This window comes from Leucoraja erinacea, chromosome 10 (genome assembly GCF_028641065.1).
Source record: "Leucoraja erinacea ecotype New England chromosome 10, Leri_hhj_1, whole genome shotgun sequence".
Classification (NCBI taxonomy): Eukaryota; Metazoa; Chordata; class Chondrichthyes; order Rajiformes; family Rajidae; genus Leucoraja; species Leucoraja erinaceus.
In genome coordinates this window covers 38537760-38564991 of record NC_073386.1, presented here as the reverse complement: position 1 = coordinate 38564991, position 27232 = coordinate 38537760, and the positions used below count along the sequence as shown (strand labels likewise).

Genomic DNA, 27232 nt, shown 5'->3' with positions numbered 1-27232 from the left:
GGCTATGGGTTTCGGTTTGGTTCGTTCGCAGATCGGTAGTCACGGGAGACACTCTACTCGGGGGTTCGGGACAAAATGTGCGTAACCAACAAGGAACAAAAACATGAAAAGAGAAAACAAAAATAAAACCCAACCAACAACAAACTCGCACACAAGAAAAAAAAAACAGAAGACACACATAGCACACGTGAGAATAGCTGGGCGCAGACAAGCAGAAAATTTATGAAAACACAAAATGGCACCAACACACATTAGAGGACTTGAGGGGATAGGAGTAGTAACGCAACCACCACCAAATCTTGCCCTGTCGTGTGGGCTTGTGGGTGGGCCTATTTTTCAAGGAAAGCACTAAAAAGCAAAAACAAAAATCAAAAAAGACAAGGCAGAACACAAAAACCAAAAAACCCAACCAAGGCCGGCCAGAAGACAAGACAAAGCTCGGCTATGGAACACGCAAAAAAACACACACGAAACCGGAGACACAACCGACGCAACAGAATCATAAACCAGCAAAAAAAAAACACACCAACAGTACAAGATCAGGAAAACCGACCGCAGGTAGCATGACTCGACGAACAACAGCAAAAACAAACAAACAAGAGTGGGACAATATGAAAAAGGGTAAAGAATGAAGATGAAAAAAATATAATCGGGAAAAAAAAGGAAAAATGGTGTGTCAGGACTATAAACAAGACTAAAAAAACGACAAAAAAACGTACAACAACAGGCAAAAAAAAAAGAAGACAAATGGAAACAACATAAATAAAAACCCAAACACATGGACAGCATAGTAAGCAAGACAAAAAACGCAACGACCAACAACAGGCTAATAACCAAAAAACGACAGCAATCCCAAAGACACCTACACACAAACCACAAAACCACGCAGATAAACCACTAAGAGCAGCAAACTAAGCAGCCAAAAAACCAAAACACCACCAGACGTAAACAAACAAACTTTTACGATACAACGTATAAAGAGAGCGGGGTACATCCTAATGGGAAGCTGATGCAGAAGAATAAGTAGATGAGCACGAAAGAGGTGCGAAAGTGAGCTACTAGAAAATAAAAATAATAGATAGTGCCTCATAAATAAACGTGAACAAAACTACAAAAGGAAAATTCAAGAATAATCAATAACCATGTGAGAAAATGCACAAAACAAAAAAAAGTAATCAACATATACAGCAAAATAAGGAAACAGACACAAACTACACACGAGCCTAAACACACACAACTACCCTAAGAAACCCGAAGAAACAACAAAAACCCCCCCAACCCAACACAACTCTCAACAAAACAAACAACCCAATGATGCAAAACGACCACCAAAACCCAAACAAACGTAACCAAGAATACACCTACAAAGCCAGATACACATCACAGCCACCAACACATACTCAAAGAAATAAAAGCACAAAATAAATCAATAGTCCCTTTTCTTCTTTGCCGGCTTTGTTTCTTTCTTGCTGTAGTCTCTTAAGGCCAAAAAAAAACACAAAAAAAAAATTTTTTTTTCTTTTTGTGTTAATAAGTGCAATATAACCTAAAATAAGAATGAAAAAGAACAATACAACCACAGCAAGAAAATACAAAGCAGGCAGCCCTTACGCACACAACCTCGAGAAGAAAGGAAACACCAAAAAACACAAGGCAAACGGAACTCCCCAAAGAAGATCCAGGCGCATACAACCCCCCCCCCCCCCCAAACCTACCACACCCCCCCCTCCCACCCACCCCCACCCCCACACACTACAACCCCCCCCCGCTCCACCACCTCACCCTCTCCCCCTCTCTACTACAACCCCCCCTCCACCACCTCACCGCTTAAGCCCCCTCCACTCCCCTCCACACAACCCCCTCTCTCCACCCACTCAACTCACCCACTCCCCCACACAGCACCAACCCCCTCGGCCCCTTACCACGTTGCATGGTGTTACTGTAACGGGGGGTCTCTCCCTGTCAGCGGGTCCTTGTTGTACCGATGATACTTCCTTGTTTGCAGTGGGTCCAGATTTTTGTCGAGGTAGGAGTTGATTTGCTCCATGATCAATCTCTCAAAGCACTTCATCACCACCGGCGTTAGTGCCACTGGTATCCTTTCATTATGTCAGACAATTAATTGACAATTAACTGGAAGTCAAACCTTTCACAAACTCAGGTTGTCAAAACGTGATTTGCAGCCAGCTAAATACTTTTGAAATGCACTCACTTTGGTGTAAAGCAGGAAACATGGCAGTCCATTTGCACGCAAACAACAACTTGACAACAACCAAATAATCCTGTTTCTGTGGTGTCAAGTTGGAGTAAAGTATTGGCAATGATACCACTCCTCTACTCTTCTCTTTAATAATTTAGTGAGATCTTTCATATCAATTACAAGATGGATGGGATCTTGGTTTCATGTCTCATCTCCACTATGTCACCGCTGCTATTTTTGCCCAAATTTTGGAGAGGTATTTGAACCAAAAGAACTCTGGTTCAGAAGTGACAATACTGATTACTGATGCACAATTGACACTAACAGAAAGATATCTACAGTGAAAATAAATCTATGACTGAGTTCAAATACGCATCACTGGCCTTTCTTGGCTTTTATATTTTTATTGTTTGCAATTGAAAGGGAGCAAATCATAATGGGCTTAAGTGTGATTGATAGTAAGTGCCTCAAGTGTGATGAAGCGGAGTCTTGGATAGGAATGTCCTGAAGTCTTAAGAGTTCATTCCAGCAATGCAACCCAGAAGAAACATTATAAAACATTTTCATGGGGCGGCACTGTGGTGCAGCGGTAGAGTTACTGCTTTCTAGTGCCAGAGACCTGGGTTCGATCCTGACTACGGTTACTGTACTGAGTTTGTACTTTCTGCCATAAACGCGTGGATTTTCACCAGGTGTTCCAGTTTCCTCCCACCTTCCAAAAACATGCAGGTTTGTAGGTTAATTGGCTTCTGTAAATTGATCCAAGTGTGTAGGATGCAAAACTGGGATAACCTAGTGTATGGGTGATCGTTGATCAGTATGGATTCAGTGGGCCTAAGGGCACGTTTCCATGCTCGATCTACCAGCGGCGGCGATGGCGGGGCCTCGGTGGTGGCATTGGAGCCTTTGTGGTGGCGTTGGAGCCTCATCTGCAGTGGGGGACCCGTGGTGGACCCTCGGTGATGATGAGCTCCAGCGGCGGGGCTTCACGGCGACAGGGGTGAACTGTTCGACCCACGGTCAGCAGTCGATGAGAGCACAGGGGAACCGCCATGAGGGGGAAGAACAATGGAGGACCTGGCTGAGTGGGGGGTGCGGGGGGAGGGGAGAACATAGGAGGAGCCGGCAGGGGTACTTTGTAACTTTGTCAGTGCCATATGTGGCGACTATTTTCATACCTTGGGTATACAAGCAAATAATTTCACTGTGCATTGTCACATGTGACAATAAAGTATTCCATTCCATATCTCTAACCTAAACTAAAAAGCAACAAAGATGTGTTATTTTTGTAAAAAGATCAGAAGAAGTGTCCCGACAAAATATTGTCTGTCCATTTCCCTTCACAGATGCTGCTTGACCCACTACGTTCCTCCAGCATATTCTTTTTACATTTAAGATTTCAACATTAGTAGTGACTTATGTTTACATGTGTGTTTTTATGTATTTCCAATTTATACTTCATTTCTTTCTTCTTAGGGTAATTCAAAGATGAAGCATTTCTTGGTCGAGAAACAGTGCAGCATCATAAATAAAGCATAGAAATAAAAGTGAGTACAAATAGAAGGAAGGATAGACAGTGTTTAAGAATGAACTACAGATGCTGGAAAATCGAAGGTACACAAAAAAACTGGAGAAACTCAGCGGATGCAGCAGCATCCATGGAGCGAAGGAAAAAGGCAATGTTTCGCGCCTAAACCCTTCTTCAGACAGACAGTGTTGTTTTGACAGTGGCCTGATTTTCTGTTTTATCTATTTTTTTTCAAGTAGTCTATCCCACTGGTTCTTGAGCCCACCCCTCCCTCTGATTTGCCAGTGGGCTTGAATGGTCACAATACAAAACAGATTTGGTCTCAGCAAGGTAACAAGCTGGTCATCCCTGGATAAGAGGCTGACAAAAAGTGGTAACAGTGTGTGAGGTGTGGAAGCGGCATCCCATTTTACCATCTAACTTGGTTTCAGAGGTATTTGCAGGGTAATCCTTCAAGAAGATGCCCTACTGTTCACATTGACTCCACGGACAAGGGGTACAAGTCATATCTGGCACAACTGCTCACAGATGGTTGCAGCAGGCATGCCAGCCATTCATGTCAAGAGCCCCTTTTGTTGCAGCAATGCTGCCATGTACAGGCTGTCTGCCATTGTCTGTTCCTTTTTGCTTTCTCCTCGGCATTGGATCATTGGCAAACCTATTCCATTGAGAGCGTCCAAACTATTGGCTTAAGGGAGGCCAATAAACATTTGGCCTTAATGTGCAGGGATAGTTGAGAAATTGGGATAAAATTGAACTATTGTGAACGGCTGGTCGATGGTCGGCATGGTCCGTGGGCTGAAGGACTTGTTTCCATGTTGTTTCTCTAAAAAAACGTCAGCAATTGACATTCATCTGAACATATTGTAACTTGAAAATCTGAAAACTGTTATGCTGGAAATCTGAAATAAAAACCAGAAACTGCTGGAAACACTCAGGCAGTATTTCAATGGAAAAAAAAAGCAGAGTTAAGGTTTCAGGTCAAAGATACTCTAACAGGACAGGGTAACAGAAAATAAATTGGTTTCAAATTACAGACAGGTTGTAGGAGGAATTTATTTGTAACCTGATGACCTGGACTATACCTCAATCAACCATTAAAATTCAACCAGTCCATATAAAGAATGGAAGGTACGCCAGAAATGGCTCCAATGAGTTGCCAACCTGGTGAAACAACACCACATAACGACATGAGAAAGTTACATGCAACAGACAGTTATGAAATGCTCTTATTGATGGACTCAGTCTTGCCAAATCTAGTTGTGACTTTTGCTGGAATATTAATTAACCAATAGACTGAGTGGCCTCATAGAGCAACTCCCTCCACAACAATGGCAGAGCTTTGCACATGAGGTCTAAAGCATTAGGAATCATTTTTTAAATGATTGGATAATTCATCTGTCCTCCTCCTCCTCTCACCAGCCAGATCAGTTCACTCCAGATAACATCAAGAAATGGTCAGCAGCACTGGCTATGGCAGCTATGGACTCAAACATGTACTGAAGATGTGCTCCAAAACTGGCTCCACTTTCAGTTGAGAGGCCTCAGGAATGAGAAAGCACAGGCATCAACTTGACAATGTGAAACATAGTTTATCTAAAGCCATCTCCAACGTGTAGATAAATCCATTTTGACTAATTCCTCTGCTCTCCCAAAGGCAGAAAACTGATGACAGACGTGCCCATTAAAGGGAACTCACTGACCAATAACCTGCTCAAATTATTTACTTTAGGTTTAATCAGCTCCAAGTGGCATTACAGCTTCGACCCAAACATGAGCGGGTGAGTTTACACTTCATGCCCTTCATGTCAAACATACGTTTGAAGCCGGCATCGAAGATCCTTTGTGAACTATAGATCAATGGCCATCAGGAAGAAAACAAGAACATTTCAGTATCGGAGTAAAGAGGTTCTTCTGCAGTTGTATAGGGCTCTGGTGAGACCACATCTGGAGTATTGTGTACAGTTTTGGTCTCCTATTTTGAGGAAGGATATCCTTGTGATTGAGGCAGTGCAGCATAGGTTCACGAGATTGATCCCTGGTATGGCAGGACTGTCATGAGGAAAGATTGAAAAGACTAGGCTCGTATTCACTAGAGTTTAGAAGGATGAAGGGTTCTTATAGAAACATATAAAATTATACAAGGACTGGACAAGCTAGATGCAGGGAAAATGTTCCCAATGAGTCCAGAACCAGGGGCCACAGTCTTAGAATAAAGGGGAGGTCATTTAAGACTGAGGTGAGTAAAAACATTTTCACCCAGAGAGTTGTGAATTTATGGAATGGAGGACAGTGGAGGCCAAATCACTGGATGGATTTAAGAGAGAGTTAGATAGAGCTCTAGGGGCACGGGTTATTGATAGGGGACGATCAGCCATGATCACAATGAATGGCTGTGCTGGCACGAAGGGCCGAATGGCCTTCTCCTGCACCTATTTTCTATGTTTCTAAAACTCTCCCCCACCAAAGCCTTGCCTAATACAAAAGAAAATGTATTTTGTTGCTGGGAGCTAGTCATCTCAGACACACATCAGGTACATCAGTATTTTATCCGAGGCTCAGCCATCTTCAACAACTTTATTGATTAAATGTTCTTTATCACAAGAAATAGAGTTAGTCTATAATGGTTATACAATAATTAATTATACTTTCAACCCCTCAGGTAATGAAACAGCTGAAGCCAACATGCAAACAACCATGCAATATTAAGAAATTGGCTGATTAATTAGCAAGTAGTGTTTATAGTAGACAGGAGCCACCTAACGATAATTTTCGAGGGAGTTTATTTGTCTCTTGTTGTCAATCAAGAGCATTATCATTGCAAAATTCCACATTGTGCATAATTATTGATCAGGAGCTTAATTGGGCCAAACAATTAAATCCTGTGGCTGCAGGAACAGTTCACAGGAGGATTATCCTGCAACAAACAATTCAATTCTGTCCTCTATTGTCTATTGTCTATATTCAATTTCTAATTTTTTGGAAATCTTTCCAAAGGCACGAGTCTAGGGTATGTTTGGAATACTTGTTCGTATAGGTGTGGGTTCTAGCAAAACTTAGGAAGCTTGACAGCATCCAGAACAAAACAGCCTACTCTCTCCCTAAATTCTGCGATTAGAGGCAGGTGCCTATACTCAATTGATTTTCCAAGGTCTCCCAGAATTATTGATTCTGGCACATACACTACCCTCCCTGTATCTGTCACATATCCAACTAATACACGAAGAGTCTGAGATATTGACTGTAAGGGAATCAGTTGTCATTGATCGAAGATTTTCTGGGGGACTTCCAAGTTAACGTGATTATGCATGACTGCTGGAGGTTGGGAAGGAAGATCAATAATTGGGAAGTAACTCTGGACAGATAATCGGTGACGAAGGGCCAATCTCACTTTGGTAGGGAGGAGCAGCTGAGAGCCAGAGAGTGCAGGGAGTTTGTGGTGGGGGAGAGCAAAGGGGTTGGCAAGTGAATGGGAAAGAAACCAAGAGGGATTGGCGAGTGAAAGGTAAGGGAGCAGGGTGGAAATCGAAGGACGTGAGCTAGGTGAAGGACACAAGAAAGGAAGAGTTTTGTGATGGAAGAGAGAGTTGAATGTGAAGGGGCAGCAGCGATAGTGGAGGAAGAGAAGCGGATCTGAAGGAAGAGGTAGCTGGAAGGGACGAGTAAAGCAGATGACGTTAAACGGGTTGGGATATGAAGGGGAAAGAGCTGTGAGAGGATGGTGAGTGAAGAGGACTGAACTGAGGAGGTAGTACAAAGGGAAGGAGCTAGACAAGGATGAAAAAAGGAAAGAACTGAAAGGGGTATTAAAAGGGAAGAAAGTGCAGGGAGTGAAGATGACTCGGATTCAAGATGGAGAAGGTGTGAAGGGGAGGAAACTGAGGAGGAGGGGATATTAGGGGAGAAAAGGAGATTGATGGAGGCAGTTAGGGAAAGGGACTGATAGAAGGAGGGGGTGTTGGGGGGGGGTGAAGCAAGGGACTTTTGAAGAGATTGCAATTGGTTTATTATTGTCACGTGCAGTGAGAGAAAGTATTAAAAATGTTTTGCATGCTAACCAGGCAGATTATGCCTTATCTGAGTGCAGTCTGTGTGGATGTGCACATGCGCGTGCCATATCTGTGCAGCAGAGCCTTTCAGACATCTAAGATTGCCTTATAACTGGACTAAGATATATATTTGGGCTCCAGGAGTCAGATTATGACTGGGATTTGTGGGTGGGGTCGATGGTTCTGCGTGTGAATGTGTGATCTGTTGTTGGAGTTGACTGTGAATGTGGGATCAATGGTTGTGTGTGAATGTGAGATCTTTGGTTGGGGTCAAAGTTTCTTCTTGTGACTGGGATCTATGGTTGGGGTCAATAGCTCTGCGTGTGACAGTGGGGTCCACGGCTGGACTTGATGTGTGTGTGGGGGTGGGGGGTGGGGGGGTTGAAGTTGCAGGCAAGGGCTCTTGGTGAGAGTGTGGGATTTGTGCTTGGAGTTGATGGATCTGTGGTTTGCTGTGTGTGTGGGGTGGGTGAAGGGTGCTCAGTTGACGTTGAAGGTTCTGGGTGTGATTGTGGGATGTGTGGTTGGGGTTGATGGCTCTGTGTGTTACTGGGATATATGGTTGGGTGTGATTAGAGGATCAGTAGTAGGGGGTCATGGGCGCTTGTTGTAACGGGGATTGCTGTTGGGTATTATCTTGTGCTCTGTACTTGTGGTCGATGACCCTTCCTGTGATTGTGGGCTCTGCGGTTGGGGTCGGCGGCTCTGGGTGTGATTGCGGGATCTGCGGTTAGCCGTTAGGTGTCGTCTTGGGGTCTGCGGTCTGGTGTTTGCTGGAATCCACGGTCGGGTGTTATCTTGTGATCTGCGGTAGAGGTCGATGACTCTGGGTGTGATTACAGGGCTGTGGCTCGGTGCGATGGATCTGACGACGATTGCAGCGCCTGTTGCCATGGCTCGCTGCGTGCAGTAGCTCTGGCGCCGATGTCGGCAGCGGTTCGTGTCCTGCTCCTGCTCCTGCTCCGATCGGATTGATTTTTATTCCTGCTCGGTCTCTTACTTTTTCCTCCCTTCTGGTTTTTGTGGCGTTCTATTGAAAGCGGAGGGTTGGGAAGGGAAGGGCTGCTGAGACCCCGGGCACTGGTGCTGGTGGTGGCCCGGAGGCTGTGTAGTGTGATCGGGCGAGCCGGCATCGGCGGGGTGGCAGCCGGCATGGAAGCGCAGGATGGAGCGGGGCGGCCGGAGCTGCTCCCAGCTCCCGGGATGGAGGAATCCGCGCTGGACCCGGTGGAACGGATCTTACTGGAGTCTGTCTGTCAGCAGCAGGGCTGGATCCGAGTGCACGGTAAGAGGGGGCAATGGGTGAGGAGGAAGGGGAAGGGAAGGGGGGGGGGGGTAATGAAGGGACAGTGGATGGGGTGAGAATCAGGGCAGGATGGACGGTGCGGTGGGCCAGGCATAGGTGTCGGGGCGGAGGCTGGAGTGTTGTTAGTAGACGGGTCTGGGGTGGTGTTGGCGGTGGGAATTTATTGGGGGATTTGGAGCGAAAGGTCAGTATTTTGAGTTTAGAACGAAGGCCATTTATTTGGTGGGGCAGTGGGGAGAGACGTAGGCCGTTGACTTTTTGGCTGATAAACTCGTGTGATGGTGGGAACCGGACGGTGATGGGCGCCGTTCACCGAAGAGCGAGCTGGCAGAACTCGTACGAGACTGTGAATGATTGAGGAACGAGTTGGGGAAATACGGCGAAACAGAAGGGGAAACAACCACATGAAAGGGATAGGAAACAAGAACAGGAAGTGACCAAACTAACTTTATAACCTTCTATTGAATTCACTGTATTCTGAAACTTGGGATATCTGTGCGTTAATAGTTTTTCTCTTGTCGTTGTCACTAAACCACACCTGGTCAAATTAGCACATCAAACATGTATTCTTCGCAATAGTATATTCGTGGGGTGAAGTTTTTTTTAACTGCAAGCCTTGCACTGCTTATCTTGTTTCACTGATGCAAACAGTTAAGTTTTTAACATACAGGCTTGTACTGATATTATTTCTCTAATGTAAATAGCGACAGTCTATTTATTGTTTGTTAACTTGTTTTGTAAATTAAAATGTTTTAAATTATTTCGTTTGTTATTTGCAAAACAAATAAATACGTTTTGATTGCAAGAAACAACAATGTGTCTGAACAAAGTATACACAGTTCAATGTGTTTACACAAGGTACTAATGAATTTAGGAAATATTGGTTAGTTTCAACTTTGCTTGCAATCAGGGACAAAGGGACTTTGCCTTTCTTTATTCCAATATGGCATTGTATTAATTTTGATTATAATGAAGAAATTGTGATTAAATGTGTGCAGTTGTTCAGCAATGATGGATCTGTCTTATGTTCAACTGTTCATCGTCACTGTTTAAGCATTGTGCTTTATGTTCATGCATTGTTAACATGGCTAAAGCAGAAGATGATGTCAATGAATACCAGTCACAATGTGAAAAAAAGTATTCTGCCTTTTTGTTCATGAAGATTACGTTTGCAAGAGAGAAGAAAATCGGGTGTCTTAATGCAAGGTGAATTATGAGGCAAGTGTCTTGGAACTGGAGAATTTCTCAGTTTTGGTTTTGTCAGTGCAAGAGAGTTACACAAATAAAATAGGGCACAAAAAGATGGGATATTTCTCTGGTGAAATTTTGGAATTTATAACTTAATCTGAGAAAAGCAAATGGTGTGGACTAGCTGTCATTTTGTGGCCTGGAAAATTGGAGGGGCTCTCCAGTACGTTCACTAAAAGTGTCATTAAGATGCTATACAGAGCCGCATTATTCCATATTCAATTTCTGGTTGAATTGGTTGTGTTCAACCATGGTAATAGGTACACCAATTGAATATAGTGTCAGCAGATGAGGGAGAAGAAAATTGGTTGGCAAACCGGATTTGAATTGCATCGAGAGATTTGCTGGTAACTGTACATGCAAATTGGCGGGGTTCACAAAGAATAGCTTTGTGGGTCTTTGTATGTCTATAAACTATTAGAAACATAAACAAATAAGTGCAGGAGTAAGCCATTTGGCCCTTCGAGCCAGCACTGCAATTCAATATGTTCATGGCTGATCATCTAAACTCAGTACCCCATTCCTGCTTTTTCCCCATATTCCTTTAGCCCTAAGAGCTAAATCTAACTCTTGAAAACATCCAGTGAATTGGCCCCCACTGCCTTTTGTGGCAGAGAATTCCACAGATTCACAGCTCTGGGTGAAGACGTTTTTCCTCATCTCAGTCCTAAATGGCCTACCCTATATTCTTAAACTGTGACCCCCAGTTCTGGACTCTCGCAACATCGGGACCATTTTTCCTGGATCTAGCCTGTCCAATCCTTTAAGAATGTTTTACAATGTGCTCTGGCACAACACAGGGGTGGTAGAGTTGGGAGAACTGCTGCCTCACAGTACCAGAGACGTGGGTTTTATCCTGACCTCGATACTGTCTTTGTGGAATTTACTTTCTCCCTTTGATTGTGTGGGTTTCCTTTGGATGTCCTGGTTTCCTCCCATGGTCCTGCTGGTTTGCAAGTTAGTTGGCCTCTGTAAAATGCCCCTAAAGTGTAGTCAATAGATGGGAGACCGGGAGAACATAGAACGAATGTGAATGAGCGACCAATGGGCTGAAGGGGCCCAGTTCCATGCTGTGTCTCTAAAGTAAAAAAAAAATCTCTAAAGTAAAAAAATTCCCTAAAGTAAGGGAATATAGTTTGTGCAGAGTTCCAGTATATCACTTTCCGATGAGGAACCACTCATTGAGAAAAGAATGAGGAAGGGTGAATTCGAGAAGAACATGGGTAAGGTGAGACTTGGCTGACCTTTTGAAATCCATCTGAGTTACACTAAGCCATGGATGTAGCATGAGTTCATCTTCTGGCACCGTAATAAGTTTGAAGTCATGCTGACTCAACTCCAGCTGACTTAGATGACAATTTTTCAACATGTGTACATCCTTTAGTTGCCTAGCCCATAAACAAAAGACTAAAGTGCCTTTTTTGAATTCTTTGTTATTGAAATTTTTCTTCTCACGAATGGGATCTGAGCCACTGAGAAAATAGTCAATAGCAGAGAGGAGTTTTAAGTAACCTCCACCCATCTGCTTGTCTGAGACGAGCACAAATGAATGCTTGCTGGATAAATGCAGATTTATGATTAACTCTGCCGTGGCAAGGAGGCCAGTGTGAACCAGCCACGCTATTTTACACATACTCCTGCTGCTTAGCTTCAAGCTGCCTGATTAGTCACTTCAGTAATCATTAAAACCTCAGGGATTTACTTTGGATGTAGCATCATACCTATTTGTGTTGCATATTGAGGATTGTCTTCTGCTTGCATGTGCCTAGCAATTGGTTTGCACTGGCTCGTGCAGTCCAATTCTGATCCTGGTGTTGCCCTTTCCGGGTGGTCTTTTATGAAGGGAACAGACTGTGACAGAATGCTTTTGTCCTATACTATTTATGTATGATAAATGATCCTGAAATTGGGAATTGCCGAGTGATTATTGTAGCAGCACAGTTGGAGTGCCAGCTTGAGAAGTTGTATACAGTGTACCCCTTGAGATATGTATTCAAAGTGCCTTTCAGTTTGTGGGCAATGTTGGGAGTGAAATGGAATACAAATATTTGAGGCCAAGCACATTTTCTTCCTCTCCATCCCTGAATTGTTTTTTACCTAAGAGTGCTGCATTTAACCAAACTTAAGCTGTGTCAAAAGCAAGGAATAACAGAAGAGGCTAGCTATATTGCTGCATTGTACTTGTACTAAACCTGGCATACCTGCCACCAAATTGTGTCCATCAGCAACTCATCGATTCCAGTCAAAATTTTTGGGTCTTTGAAATATACAGTAGCAATGTTACAAAATTTTGAGATTTAAAAAATCAAGTCTGCAATTTATCCCATCAGATAAAGCACAACAATAAGTTTAATTTGACACCTAATTCACTTTCATATCTCAAGTAATAAAAAAGTTATGGCCATTTTCATACCCGGAAATTAGCATCTTGTTCCCTATTGATTTTCTATGGACATAACAAAAAAGCTGTGATCGAGGACAGTCAAAAGCCCATAACTTTCTTAAAAATGAAGAGAACTGAATGAAATTTTCAGTTATCATAGATTGAACCATTCTGAAACAAATATAAAATAATCTTACTTGGAGGACCTGAAATTAATGCATATAATTAGTTAGTTACCCAATTGTAGCTAATTTCAAACTTCAATTACTAGATCTAAACATCTATCCATTTCTTAATAAATGATTAACATTTTTAAATAGCCTAAGTGTCCAAATAATATTCACAAATAATTTACGATAAAACATGATTTTTAAATCTCATTTACATCAATTTATAGGCCAAATGGAAGGAAGTTAGTGTTCAATTGCTGTAAATTAAAGTCAATTTAAATCGGCTTTCTAGTGGGTTCCTGTGAACGCGCTAGTTTAGAACGTTTACATTGCAGTGGATTTGTGCCCTCAAATGCCCAGAAAAATACTGCGGGATATAAAGAGCCCAAAATGAACTATTCGCTATAGAAAACTTTATATACAGGGTTCTTAAGAAGCCCCTTTTAATGTAAAAATAAGGTACATACCTTTAATTGTTTGCTTTATAAAACCCTGGGGCTGCGAGAGGTCGCGGGCTGAGAGAGTGGTTTTTAAACTACTATAACTATTATACAAGGCCATAAAAACTAATAATACCTTTTCGACGGGGTCTTTCAGCGATTTTCCGTTAATGATTTACTAGGCTGAACATTTTCGATTGCAACAGCCTAGTAAAAATCGCGTTTTAAACCCGCCCCCTCTAAACAGCGCCAAAATCACACACACGGCCTGGGGGCAGATTCTCATCGACGATTCGGGTAGGTTTTGTAACATACCTATATACAGTGCACATCATTTGCCTCTGTACTCCACAATTTGAGATTTGTAATAGAAAAAAAATCACACGTGATTAAAGTGCACATTGTCAGATTTTATTAAAGGGTATTTTTATACATTTTGGTTTCACCCCATAGAAATTACAGCAGTGCTTATACCCCCCCCCCCCCCCATTTCAGGGCACCATAATGTTTGGGACACATGGCTTCACAGGTGTTTGTAATTGCTCAGGTGTGTTTAAATGCCACCTTAATGCAGGTATAAGAGAGCTCTCAGCACCTAGTCTTTCCTCCAGTCTTTCCATCATCTTTGGAAACTTTTATTGCTGTGTATCACCAGGAGGACCAAAGTTGTGCCAATGAAAGTCAAAGAAGCCATTATGAGACTGAGAAACAAGAATAAAACTGTTAGAGACATCGGCCAAACCTTAGGCTTACCAAAATCAACTGTTTGGAACATCCTTAAGAAGAAAGAGAGCACTGGTGAGCTTACTAATCACAAAGGGACTGGCAGGCCAAGGAAGACCTCCACAGCTGATTACAGAAGAATTCTCTCTATAATAAAGAAACATCCCCAAACACCTGTCTGACAGATCAGAAACAGTCTTCAGGAGTCAGGTGTGGATTTGTCAATGACCTCTGTCCGCGGACGACCTCATGAACTGAAATACAGAGGCTACACTGCAAGATGCAAACCACTGGTTAGCTGCAAAAATAGGATGGCCAGGTTACAGTTTGCCAAGAAGTACTTAAAAGAGCAACCACAGTTCTGGAAAAAGGTCTTGTGGACAGATGAGACGAAGATTAACTTATATCAGAGTGATGGCAAGAGCAAAGTATGGAGGAGAGAAGGAACTGCCCAAGATCCAAAGCACACCACCTCATCTGTGAAACACAGTGGTGGGGGGGTTATGGCCTGGGCATGTATTGTGGAGTATTGAAGCAAATAAATAAATTCTGAGTTTTTATCCTAAATATTATGGAGGGCACTGTTGTTGATGCTTGGAAATGAATATGCTAACAATAACTAGCCTAAGCATGAATCACTCCTACATCATTGTTTAACAAACAGACAGATACATGGATATGACAGGTTTGGAGGGATATGGACCAAGCACATGCAAGTGGGACAAGTGTAGCTGGGACATTGTTGGCCGGTGTGGGCAAGTTTCAAATGAATTGAATTGAAAATTGCCCCCACTGACCAACAATGTCCTAGCTACACTTGTCCCACTTGCATGCGGGGCCGGGCCTATTTCCATCTTTTCCAAACTATTCTATTGCATTCGCTGCTTCCAATGTGATCTTCCATACATTGGCGTAATCAAGCATAGAGTAGGCAACTGTTTCGTCAAACATTTACATTCTATCTGCCAAGGCCTGCTGGAACGCCCAGTTGCTAGCCATTTTAACTCCCCTTTCTAGCCCCATAATGACTTTTCTGTAAACCAGCATTCGCAGTTCCTTCCTACGCATGACTTTTCTATCCTTGACCTCTCCCACTGCCAGAGTGAGCCCGCATGCCCACAGCCCAATGGTATCAGCATTAAATTCTCCAATTTGAAGTAAATCCCTCCAACCTCCTCTTTCTTCCCTGTCAGCAAAATATACAGATAGCACTCAGAAAACAATCTGCATGGGTCTTCTTGCTCAAATCCTTTTAATTAATGGACGATTGCTATTCAGTAAAGTTTGTGAGTCGCGGCTGGAGCAGTTGTGAATGCGATTAAGTAAAAATCTGGGGATCCTGGGAGATTGCACGATTAGCAGAAATGACTGGAAATCATGCAATTGACCCAAATTATTTTCAATTCATCATTAGTTTAGAGATACAGTGCAAAAACAACCCTTCGGCCCACTGAGTCCGTACTGACCCGCGATCCATGTACACTAAAATTATCCCACACATTAGGGATAATTTACTATTTTCCAAAGCCAATTAACCTACAAATCTGTATGTCTTTGGAGTGTGGGCAGAAACTGGAGTATCTGGAGAAAATCCATGCAGGTCACTGGGAGAACATACAAACTCCGTACAGACAGAACCGATAATCAGGATTGAATGTGGGTCTCGGGCGCTGCAAGGCATCAACTCCACAGCTGTGCCACAGTACTGCCCAATTTGGGAATTACTTCGGAAACTTTGGGAATATTGTGAAATTTATGTTCAGAGCAGATGGTTGAATTTAGGAACTAGGGGCAGGGAAGCAATTGAACCTAAAGGTGAGTCATTTGAACTCATTATTCGTAATTTAGTTATCTCATTGGACTACTTATTGTTAGTTATATATGTTATTTATGCTGTTTCTCCAGAAACATACAAATTCTGCAACAATTTGCAATTCTGATACAACCAAGAAAGCAGGAAAATTTCAGGGCCTGTCATAGATGGGGATTCATGCGTTCAGAAGGACCATTCTACTTGCAGGGTCTGAAGAAAACTGCCTGTCCATTTTCTCCACAGATGCTGACCTGCTGAGCTCCTCCAGCACTTTGCGATTTGCTCAAGATTCCAGCATCTGCTGTTCCTTATGTCTGCATACTGCATACTTACCTGTCTTTAATGGTTTTGACCATGGCCAGGAGGCCTTGTGTGGGAAAGTAAAATGTCCTGTTTGGTATCTTCCATAAGTAGTAAGACATTGAATATCCTAAAGATGTAAAAGGCATTATTATTTTCAGAATTGCAAGTTCACCTGTTGGTGAAAATAATATATCCTGTTATTTGTTGTTGGGCTACTTGTACACTTGTTGTTGCCTGTCCTTTAAAAGTAAAATAGATTCTGCAGCATGGAAGTAAGTATAAAGCATTATAACCAAAGATTTGGTAAATTAAGTTAGACATAGAACTGGCGAAACATGGAAGTTTGAAATTGGTACGGGTCCTCCACTGATTTTCCCGCTACTGGAAATGATCCTAGAATTGTGGGATGGCATCTTGGAGGAATTTCAAGAGTAAAATTTAAAATCTATATTAGGTCACGAACAAGACAATTGGGCATGGAGTGGATAATCTTCTTTTCGTGCCCATCTTGTTACAAATGTTGGCCTCGCTATCATCGTCCGTCCTGAAAAGGACGCAAGCTTCCAGTGACAATCAGTGGAAGCCATCACTTGTCGCAATAGATGATGGTAGTATAGCAGAATTAGCTCAGGATACTTCCAGTTTCCAGCCCTGCGCCGTGGATGCTTCTGCTATGCGGCCGATTGGATAATGTTGCATATCATTTGTTGAATAGTGGAATAGATTTGTTGAATCTTGGAGGTTGGCGAGGAGTATATTGGAACAATTAAGTCTCAAGTTGATGAGTGAGCAAAAGAAATTCAGCAAAGAAGAGTTGAGATCAGGGTTATGCCAAAACAAATTGAAGTGACAGAGATGGGCAATATAACCAAAGTGACCATCTCAATGATTACAAAGTTACCGGTAGCGAATTTGTTTGAATTCACTGGGATTTTTATTTTTGATGTCTGTTGAACCACTGTCAACCGTTTGTCAAAGGAGAAAACAGCATTCACAACTTGACAGAGTTGAAATTCTTCACAAAGCTTTGTCATAATGGAATCATAAGTGTTGGATGTCTGGAGCACTTGAAGTAGCTGCTGCGTTTGTGCGTGTGTTGTGGTCATAGAATCACTGCTTCCAGTTTGTCAATGACTGTATCAGGAAATGGTTTGGTGAGTTATGCATTCTCAGCTGTGTGACTCTCAGCTGAGACAGAGTCTTCAATGATACTTTTGTTCAGCTAGTTCAGTCATTGCTTTGGCATGGCTGGAATTAGCTTTAATATTGAAAGAAAATGAAGTGGAAATGTCCTGCACAATGAAACAAATCGGATCCTTTGATAATTTTGGGATAGGGATAAGATCCTAATGAGCAGAATTCACCATTAAATGGAGAAACCAATGGGCAGTCACTTCTTGGTGATTTACTGTCCATATTATTCCATTGTTACAAGATAACTTATGCAATTGTGATATAAAAATGTTTCCCAAACCCTATCCATGAATACAAACGTGTAAACACCTAGAAACGTTTAGAATTAACAACATTGTTGCTTGATATATTTAATTCCTGATTCTCAGTTCAATGTATAATTCAGCAAAAAATGGATGAAATTATGTTTGTATTCATTGAAATCTTTAGGAAATGTTTACTTGATTTATGCACTCCTTTTAATCATACCATTTTTTAATTTTGAAGTCGTGAATATGTAAAAGTATAAAATAATTTTTATAAGGTGTAAAACAAGGATATGTTTTAACTTTTTTTATTTTGTTGGTATGCGTTCAGTTGAATGATATTGTGCACTCTCCTAAAGTCAAGAGTTAAGCTTATTCCTGGATTTTGATAGTTTTGCTTATTTGATAAGGTGCTATTTCAGTGATAATATAGAATAAGAATGATTATTTAAATTAAAATTTCATCTTTACAAAGTCAGTACGTTTTAAAACATACCTTGTATATGTTTATAGGTGGTATTTGAAAGACCATCAGAAATTTACTTCTGGAATGCTTTATAATTTCTTTGAATATTTTTGCATGCCGTTGATGCATTGTTATACTATGCATTCTGTTGGGATTTGAACAAGCAAGGAATTGTTAAGTTATGGTGTGAACACTTCATTCTGCCTATCCTTGCCTCTGTCTTCGGGTGCAGTAAAAGGAATTTTTTTTTTGTGTCCAAGATGAAGATTATTTGAAGAACTCTTTGTACAATGTGCTTATCACTCATTGAGTCTTCACTCTCCATCTTTAGAAGTAGCGTTATATTGCACAGAAACAGACCCATTGGCCCAACTCATCCATGCCAACCTTGAATCACAAGCCTTCCTGTCTTGTGAATCGTTGTGAATCATTTCTGCACCCTTTCCTGCTTCGTGAGTTAATTCATATTGTTGGGGACCAGAACTGTACACAATATTCCCAGTGTGGTCTCGGCAATGATTTGTGCAGTTGCAACATGTTGTCCAAACTCCTGTACTCCTTACCCAGACTGATGAAGGCAGTATGATGTTGGATGATCATCCATGATCATATTGAATGGCGGTGCAGGCTCGAAGGGCCGAATGGCCTACTCCTGCACCTATTTTCTATGTTTCTATGTATGTGAAATGTCTACCTGTGTCTCTATTTACAGGAAACGATGTAGGTGTCTCTGTTTTACAACACTGTCCAGGACACAGTCCTACATCTGATTTCTGTGTGGACTATCAGGCTACTTATTATCTGAGAGGCATCAAAATGAACCAGGTTCTTTTGTTAACCTGGCCAGACGTTAACCTCTAACTCACCATTGAGAAATAATGAACTTGCCTCCCACCTGTGTTAATACTAAACTGTTAAAATTTAATTAAGTGGTGTAACTAATTACCTGGAAATAAATCACAGAAATTGTGTTACCATTTTGTGATTACCAACGAATGGAGACATTTGAAAACTGATATTGCATAAATAGAGAAAAATAAGAATCAAACCCTCAGACCTGATCCTTGAATTGTCGCAGTTGTAAACTTGGCACATTTCTATTGTCACTTCATGACAAGATGCTTGTCTACATTTTTCAACTCGGCAGTTTAAATTCTTCTTGTGCCAAATCCACTGATTGAATTTCTCAACCTTCACGGAGGTTTCATAATCTCGACAGCACCAATTTCAGAGGAAACTTTGGTGACGCTTCCCGAACCGTAGAGCCCCCTGAAGTTATAGGGATACTTCATATTTGGCCTGGTGGCATTTGAGAAGTCCAATGCATTGAGCAAAATAGTTGCTGTATATCAGAGCAGATTCTTGCTTTCATCACTCACGCTATGATGTTGCTGTCTCTTCAAAACATTTTGTGGATATTTGGACATAAATTAGTATAATTGATGCTGCTCAGTGTTGATAAATCTGTTTTATAACCCCTTTAGCTCCCCTTTTTGGAATAATATACAATCATTCTGCATGGGTTTAAAATGTAACCCTGACCCAGTTCCAAGGATGTTGATTTTTTTTTTGCTACTGGAGATGACCTGACAAGTGGTTGGATCCTGCCAGTTTTGTATCGGTGGCCTTGCTTTAAAACCATCCTTTCAGCATGGTTTGGCTTAATTTGCAATCCTGTTGAGATACTTTCATCACATTGTTTAATCATGCTCAATATTGTGTCAAACTGCTGCCTTTAACACTGATATCGAAAATAGTCTGGCATGTTCGCGTGTTGAATAATTGTTGCCAGGAAACCGCAAGTCGCAAATATTTACTCCGGTGAATGATGTCAGTGTTGCGTTTTAATGACTACAGATGAGACTTGACTGAACTTGGTGCTCTCATTAACATTTTGTTCCTATCGTGAATGTCTTCATACCATTAGATATAGCAAGAAACTTTAATCTGAGCTTTAGTAAGTTGATGTATTTGTCAAATGATGGCGCATTTGTCTTGATTGGAATTCTTCTGTTTTGGAAAGGTTCTGTGTAGATTCCAGGTTCTTATCTGGTATCACTGAGAGAATTGTTTTGGGCCCCGGCCAGTTTCAGATCCAGTTTGGGGGGTCTGTGAGCATTCAGGGATGGCTAAAGCATGAAGGATCGAGCATAAAAGGAGAGGCAGTTAATATGGAGAGAAAAAAATTCCACATCACATGTTTTCAAGCTATAGCACATCTATTTCTCAAGGCAGCTGCCTTCAGCAACAAGGCACTTGTGTGTAAGAAGTCTCATTTGTCTCATGCTGTGTTGCTGTAGTGAGGCATCACTTGACATTATTTCCACATACTTGGACATTTCTTCCATAGTCTTGCGAAATTGGCTTAAATCTTGGGGGGAAAAACAAAGATTTGTAAACATGATAGCTTTTAGCTATTTCTTTTGAAGTACCTAGAATTCTCAGGAGGTCAAATAACTTACTGGGAAAAATAAATCTGAAGATAACTCGTCATTTGTAAAACGTCTGAATTGATTTTCCTTATGCTTAGAAAGCAGTAAATTGGTGATGACTTGCGATCAGCAAATGCAAAAGAGAAATATAGATTTAAAGATTTCAAACTTTTTTAATTGGAAATTTTCAGTCTAAAATGTGACCTGATTAACTTTACTGTGAATTTTTAAGTACCACTTTTATATGTCACTGTTTACCGTGGTAAAGAATACTTAATTGCTCTTCTCTCCCTGCACCAAAAACGTCCTGTGCAATTTAGAAGTCATCATTTAGCTTCAAAGGCCAACTGTAATGTAATGATAGTGAAATATACAAAATTAAGCATTAATCCTCATATTTAAAGAAGTGAATAATTCAGACCTAAATAATTAGAGGCTTGTTTGCCAGACATTGTTTTGCAATGGAAATTTGTGATATTGTAAGAATTGTGATATATTTTACTTTGGTGTGGAGTGGGGGGGAAGTAATTTCCATTTATATTTTATAAAAGAGTTGTGGTATTGCTTTCAGACTTTGAGATCCTGTCTGATAAATCTTTGAAATGGTAACTGGGTTAGTTGATGATGCTTGCCAGTTTGGGTTGTGTACTCTGATCATAAAGTTTTGATCTACAACTTTAAAAGGTGGCTGATTTAGATTTCATTGGGTAGATTTGTGACTGATGTTGTCCTGTGCACTGTGGAGATTGCTGGACATTTTATTGGCAGAGAGTTGTCATCATTGAGAGGAATCTGCTCTGATTCATTGCTGCTTGCAATTTTAATAAATTATTTGGTTTCAATCATCTGACTGTGAAAATAGCTTAGGGAATGATTTTGGCTGTGGCAATTGTTCTTTATTGTGGGAAAATGCTTTTTATACGTGTGTCCAAAAACTCAAGGCTTGTGTTGATAAGCATAGTGCAACAAGCCGAGCAGGGGTTTGTGGGTGACATTGAATTCATCATTCAGGTTCCATGAGGTAGCTTGAGACTATTGGGGAAAACAAAGTTTTAGATTGCTTTTGAGACTGATGTCTTGTGGGACAGCTCATTTGTGTACACGAGGGTTTAAGCCAAACTAGCATGAGAATGGGCATCAACATGCAGAGGAATATGGTAAAAAAAAGAGAGCATGTTAGATAGCAGGAGACAAAAATATTGTGCTATATCATACTAAGCATACTACAAGGTACACAAAGAAAGATTTAGTTTGCTAATGTGTAATCACACAGAGTATAAATAAGACTGGTAATCAGCAAGCACAAATAGCCCTGTAGGGATATGATGGACTGCCAATAAAATAAATAAGGCGTATATTTGTAGTAGAATGGACCATCCACGTGGACAACTTGAATTGGCAGATGATATCTATCTGCAAGATGGAAAATTATCTAGAGTGATAATTTCAATATGGATTTTGTTATGTGTGTTGTGATTTAAAAAAAAAAAATAATGTTAATGTCTTCTTTGGGCTCTTAAACTGCAATTGACAACAAATTGCAAAGTATAATTTTGCACTAAAAAATGGAAATCTGAAGAACTGCTTGGTGTAACAATACTATATGTCATCATCCCATGGAGTGATGTCATTTTGTGGTGGTGTGGCTGAGGTGAGAATAGAGCAGAATTAGGAGATCCAGTTTCTATTTTTCTTGTGTTGATAACTCTTGTACTGTAGAATGCTTTAAGTTAATGAACTTCCTGATACAATATCTCTGGCAGGATTCAAAGCAAATTGCTATCTCTCCATGTAACTTTAGAACAAATGACATAAATTGCCAGAACAAGTATTGGGAGCAGATGCATTTTTGTCCAAGCATTGGCAAAATCTGTATCTGACTTGGTCGCAGGTCATTTCAACTCATTTTGTCATTCTCACACTAACCTGTCCGCCCTTGATCTTCTCCACTGCCACTGCAGGGCCAAATGCAGAATAAACCTCAAATGCCGCTTAAAACAGTGTATTTTCCAAATTCAGATAATCCACAGACCCTATGTTTCTATCCCAATGCTGGTCTATCAAGGTTCCAAGGTTCTCCTTCCCTTGTGTTCAAGTTTTCCCACCCCCCCCCCCCCAAACCATTATCTCAATTTGTCACACATATGGTTTCATCTTCCTATCCTTCATACACATATCCACCAGTTTTTTCTTCTCCCTTCATCTAGCTTTCTGATCATTTCTCCACATACTTCCATCTATCTTTCATTCCCTACCTCACTCGGTTCCACATGCCATCTACCAGCTGCTGCCTCTCCCCCCCCCCCCCCCCTCTGCTTTTTATATTGCCTGCCGTCCCCCTGCAGTCTTGTTCTGATGCAGAGTCTTTACCCAAAATGTCAACCATCTTCCTTCGCAGATGATTCCTGACCCGCTGAGTTCCTGAAGGAGTTTGCTTTTTGTTCCAGATTCAAGCATCTGCAGTCTCTTTTATCTGCGTTGTATCCGAAAACACAGATGTTGTTTGATTTTGTTTGTTGGTACAGAAAACAAAGCAAATTAAGGAAATTGTTGGTGATGTAGTTTCTGAATCCAATTAGTATAATCCTTAAAATACTGGAAAAAACTATGCTGGTTGAAATGTTCATGATTTGAAGTGGAACACAATTGCAGTTTCTCACATGTGTCCATGAGATTAACATCAATACCTTGAAAGATTATGGTATGTGTATATATATATATATATATATATATATATATATATATATATATATATATATATATATATATATATATATATATATATATATATATATACATCTATAAATTATATGTACCATAAATATACATCTTTAAATTTTGTTGTACATGTTTCATGTTACAATGACAATAAAAGAAACTATTCTATTCTATTCTATTCTAATATATAGTTCCTGGGGGGGGGGGGGGGGGAATCCACAAAAGGACTTCAATGTCAAAGTAGTCTGACAATTCTTTCTGTAGACTAAGCATGCGATAGAAACACTTGTCAATCTGTAATCAATATTCTGGAAATGTTATGTTTTTGTGTCTAAAAATGCTGACTGAGTTTTGGTAATGAATGGGGAAGAATATAGTGTGATGCAGACACTTATCAGGTTCATAAAAGAAAATTCCACTTCCTGAATATGTGACTAGAATTGCTTTTGACTACTGAATAGTTGTGAATAAAGTCTTCTTGATTTCCCACTGCTACATACATGTGCAGATCTGAATGGATCAAGGAAGTTGCCTGGTACAGGCCTCTATGTTTCACTGATATGTGGGAAAATTCAATTGAAAGTGAATTCCTGGCTTAAAGAGGAGCTGCTCGTTTTTAAAGTGGAGATGGCTAGGTTCTTAATTAGTTTTGTTTATTGTCACGTGTACCAAGGTACAGTGAAAAGCTTTTTGTTGAGTACAATCAATTCAGTTGAAAGACTTTACATGATTACAATCACGCCATCCACACTGTCTACACAGGGAATAATGTTTAGTGTAAGATAAAGTTTGATTAAAGATAGTCTGAGGGTCTCCAATGAGGTGACTAGTACGTCAGGATCGCTCTCAAGTTAGTGAAAGGACGGTTCAATGGTCAGCTCCCTGCTTTACTCACTCTATACCCATGACTGTGTAGCCGGACATAATGCGAACTCCATTATCAAGTTCGCCAACGACACCACTGTGGTTGGACGAATCACAGATGGGGACGAGTCAGAGTATAGAAGTGAGATCGACCGACTGACCAAAGGGTGCCAGCACAACAACCTGGCTCTCAACATCAGTAAGACCAAGGAACTGATTGTGGACTTTGGTAGGAGAAGGATGCGGACCCACAGTCCTGTTTATATCAATGGGACAATAGTGGAGAAGGTCAATAACTTCAAATTCGTGGGCGTGCATATTTCCAAAGACGTTTCCTGGACCCAGCACACCGATGCAATTATAAAGAAGGAACATCAGCGACTACTTCCTGAGAAGATTACGGAGATTCGGCATGTCATAGAGGATTCTCCTAAACTTGTACAGGTGCACGGTAGAGAGAATTTTGACTGGTTGCATGGTGGCTTAGTTCGGCAACTTGAGCGAAAAAGACCACAAAAAGTTGTGACCACTGCGCAGTCATTCACTGGCTTTGACCTCCCCAACATCGAAGGGATCTATCATAGTTGCTGCCTCAAAAAGGCAGCCAAAATCATCAAGGGCCCACACCAACCTGGCCACACACTCATCTCACCATTGCATCAGGAAGAAGGTACAGGAGCCTGAAAACGATAATGTGCAGGTTCAGGAGCAGCTTGTTCCCTACAGCCATCAGGCTATTAAACACAACAACGAATGAGCTCTGAATTACAAAAGGCTTATTATTGTACTGTATTTGTTATTTATTGAACTTTTTTTTTCTATTCCCCTGTTATATACTATGTTTACATATTCACATATGCTGTTGTGCTGCAGCAAGTAAGAATTTCATTGTCTCATCCGGGACATATGACAATAAAACGCTCTTGACTCTTGATAATAAATGGGAAGAAACTGTCCCTGAATCTGGGGATATGCATTTTCAAACTTCTGTACCTGGTGCCTGATGGGGGAGGGGAGTAGAGGAAGTGACCGTTTTGAGACTCGTCTTTGATTATGCTCGTGGCCCTGCCGAGGCAGCTTGAAGTGAAGGTGGATTCAATGGAAGGGAGATACAAAGTGCTGGAGTAACACAGCGGGTCAGGCAGCATATCTGGAGAAAAAGAATGGGTGACGTTTCGGGTCAGACCAGCATGTTTGGCTGAGAATGATTAGTTAGGGTGTCAAAGATTATGGGGAAAAGGTAGCAGAATGGAGTTGAGAGTGAAAAATAGATCAGCCATGATCGAATGACGGAGCATACTCGATAGGCTGAGTGGCATAATTCCGCTCCTATGTCTTATGATTTTATTTTGGCCATTGTTTATCTCACCTTTTCCTCCTGTACTGTCAAAGACTTGTTGTTTTATAGAGAATGTTTTGTTGGGTTTCTTGAACTTTAGTGAGTACATTGGGACTCGTTCCAAAGTTTTGCTTGTTTATAAATTACAGTGACTAAATAAATCAAAAACTAATTTGAATTCATGGAATTGCGTGCATTTCTGGACTTGGTACTGATATTTTATGGACTGTGTTCAGTGAAACCAATAAATCAGTGGTTCTACTATTGTGAGTTGACCTTGTTCAGCTCCATTACTTCTCACTTGCTTTTTAAAGACAGGACTTGTGTGATGAATTCTGTGAGCCTCAACATTTTTCATTCCCACTTGGCGTGCAATGAATAGTGGAGGTGACAAATATTTCCATGATAATTTTAACTAATTATATTACGCTTTTTGTCTTTGTCTTTACGCTATGTCTTTAAGCTTTATGTCTGGCAGCAATCAGGGGAGAGACAATGACTTTGAAAACAGGGGAGAAACAATGACTTTGCCTTCCATCACAGTGAGGAGGAGATACACTGTGATGGATGTTTGTGTAAATTGTGTTAATTGTGTGTCTTGGTTTTATTTTTATTGTTTTATGACTGCAGTAACCAAATTTCGTTTGAACTTCATTTGAGGTTCAAATGACAATAAACGGTATTGTATTGTATTTTGTTCTGCCACTTAATCAACAGTCAAGAGAGAGTCAAGTGTGTTGAATTGTCATAGATATTGACAATGGAACAATTAAATTCTTAATTTCTGATGCCTGTAAATGCAATAACACATGGATAAATATATAATAATGGATATTGCAATTATTTAATAGCTGCAAACAAATTAGTGCAAAATGGAACTTTATGGTGCAACAAAGACAAAGTCCATCTAAGGTCACAGTTGGTGGGGTTAGTGTTGTGAAGATAGTTCCTGGGAAGAGCCGGTTTTTCCACCCTGGTGATAAAGTTTTTCAGGTTCCTGTTCCTTCTTCCCGGTGGTAGGAGTGAAATTAGAGCGTGACAAGGATGATGTGGGTCTTTAATGATATTGACTGCTGTTCTTAAATGTTCGAGTTGCTAAACCAGGCTACAATGCAACCAGACTGTTGGTTTCTACGGTACACCTGCGGAGGTTCAATAGAGTATTCATTGACATGGTGAATCTTCTCAATTTTCTGAGGAAGTAGAGGAATTGATGAGATTTCTGCAATTACATTGATATGCTGGGCCGAGGACAGATTTTCAAAGGCCTGCATGCCCATGAGCTTAAAGCTGTTGACTCTGATAGTGCAGTTTTGAAACCCATTCCTCACCCTGAAAATGTGTAGGAAAGAACTGCAGATGCTGGTTTAAATCAAAGGTAGACACAAAATGTTGTAGTAACTCAGCGGGACAGGCAGCATCTCTGGAGAGAAGGGTCTCGACCCGAAACGTCACCCATTCCTTCTCTCTTGAGATGCTGCCTGTCCTGCTGAGTTACTCCCGCATTTTGTGTCTACCCTCACCCTGAAAATATTTGTTGAGGTATTCTATGCGCACCACAATGTGTGTGTGTGATGTAGCCCTGAAAGGTGAGAACTTCCCAATCTTAGTCATGAAGAAGTCTTGAGTGCCACCGTGGGCTTTGCAGCTTATGTTTGAAGTTTAAATAGTGCCACAGGTAACAACTCAAACTATTCTACATTCTTGTGTCTGGCGTGCACAACTTAAAGTTGTAGGTCAACTTATTCTATTTGATCTTGTTTGTGCACGTCAGGTTGATTGCATTAGTCGAAACAGGGTGGACCACGTGA

The 27232-nt window shown here is 41.0% G+C and overlaps 1 protein-coding gene across 1 annotated transcript in view; it reads left to right on the top strand.

Annotated features, from left to right (window-relative positions):
- The first annotated feature begins 8622 nt into the window (after positions 1–8622).
- The window catches only part of rasal2 (RAS protein activator like 2), a 318544-nt gene continuing 299934 nt past the window's right edge, over positions 8623–27232 (top strand). Inside the window, exon 1 of the mRNA XM_055641981.1 lies at positions 8623–9062. Coding sequence (XP_055497956.1) covers positions 8930–9062 — 133 coding nt within the window. The 5' untranslated portion in view covers positions 8623–8929. The remainder of the gene's footprint in view (positions 9063–27232) is intronic.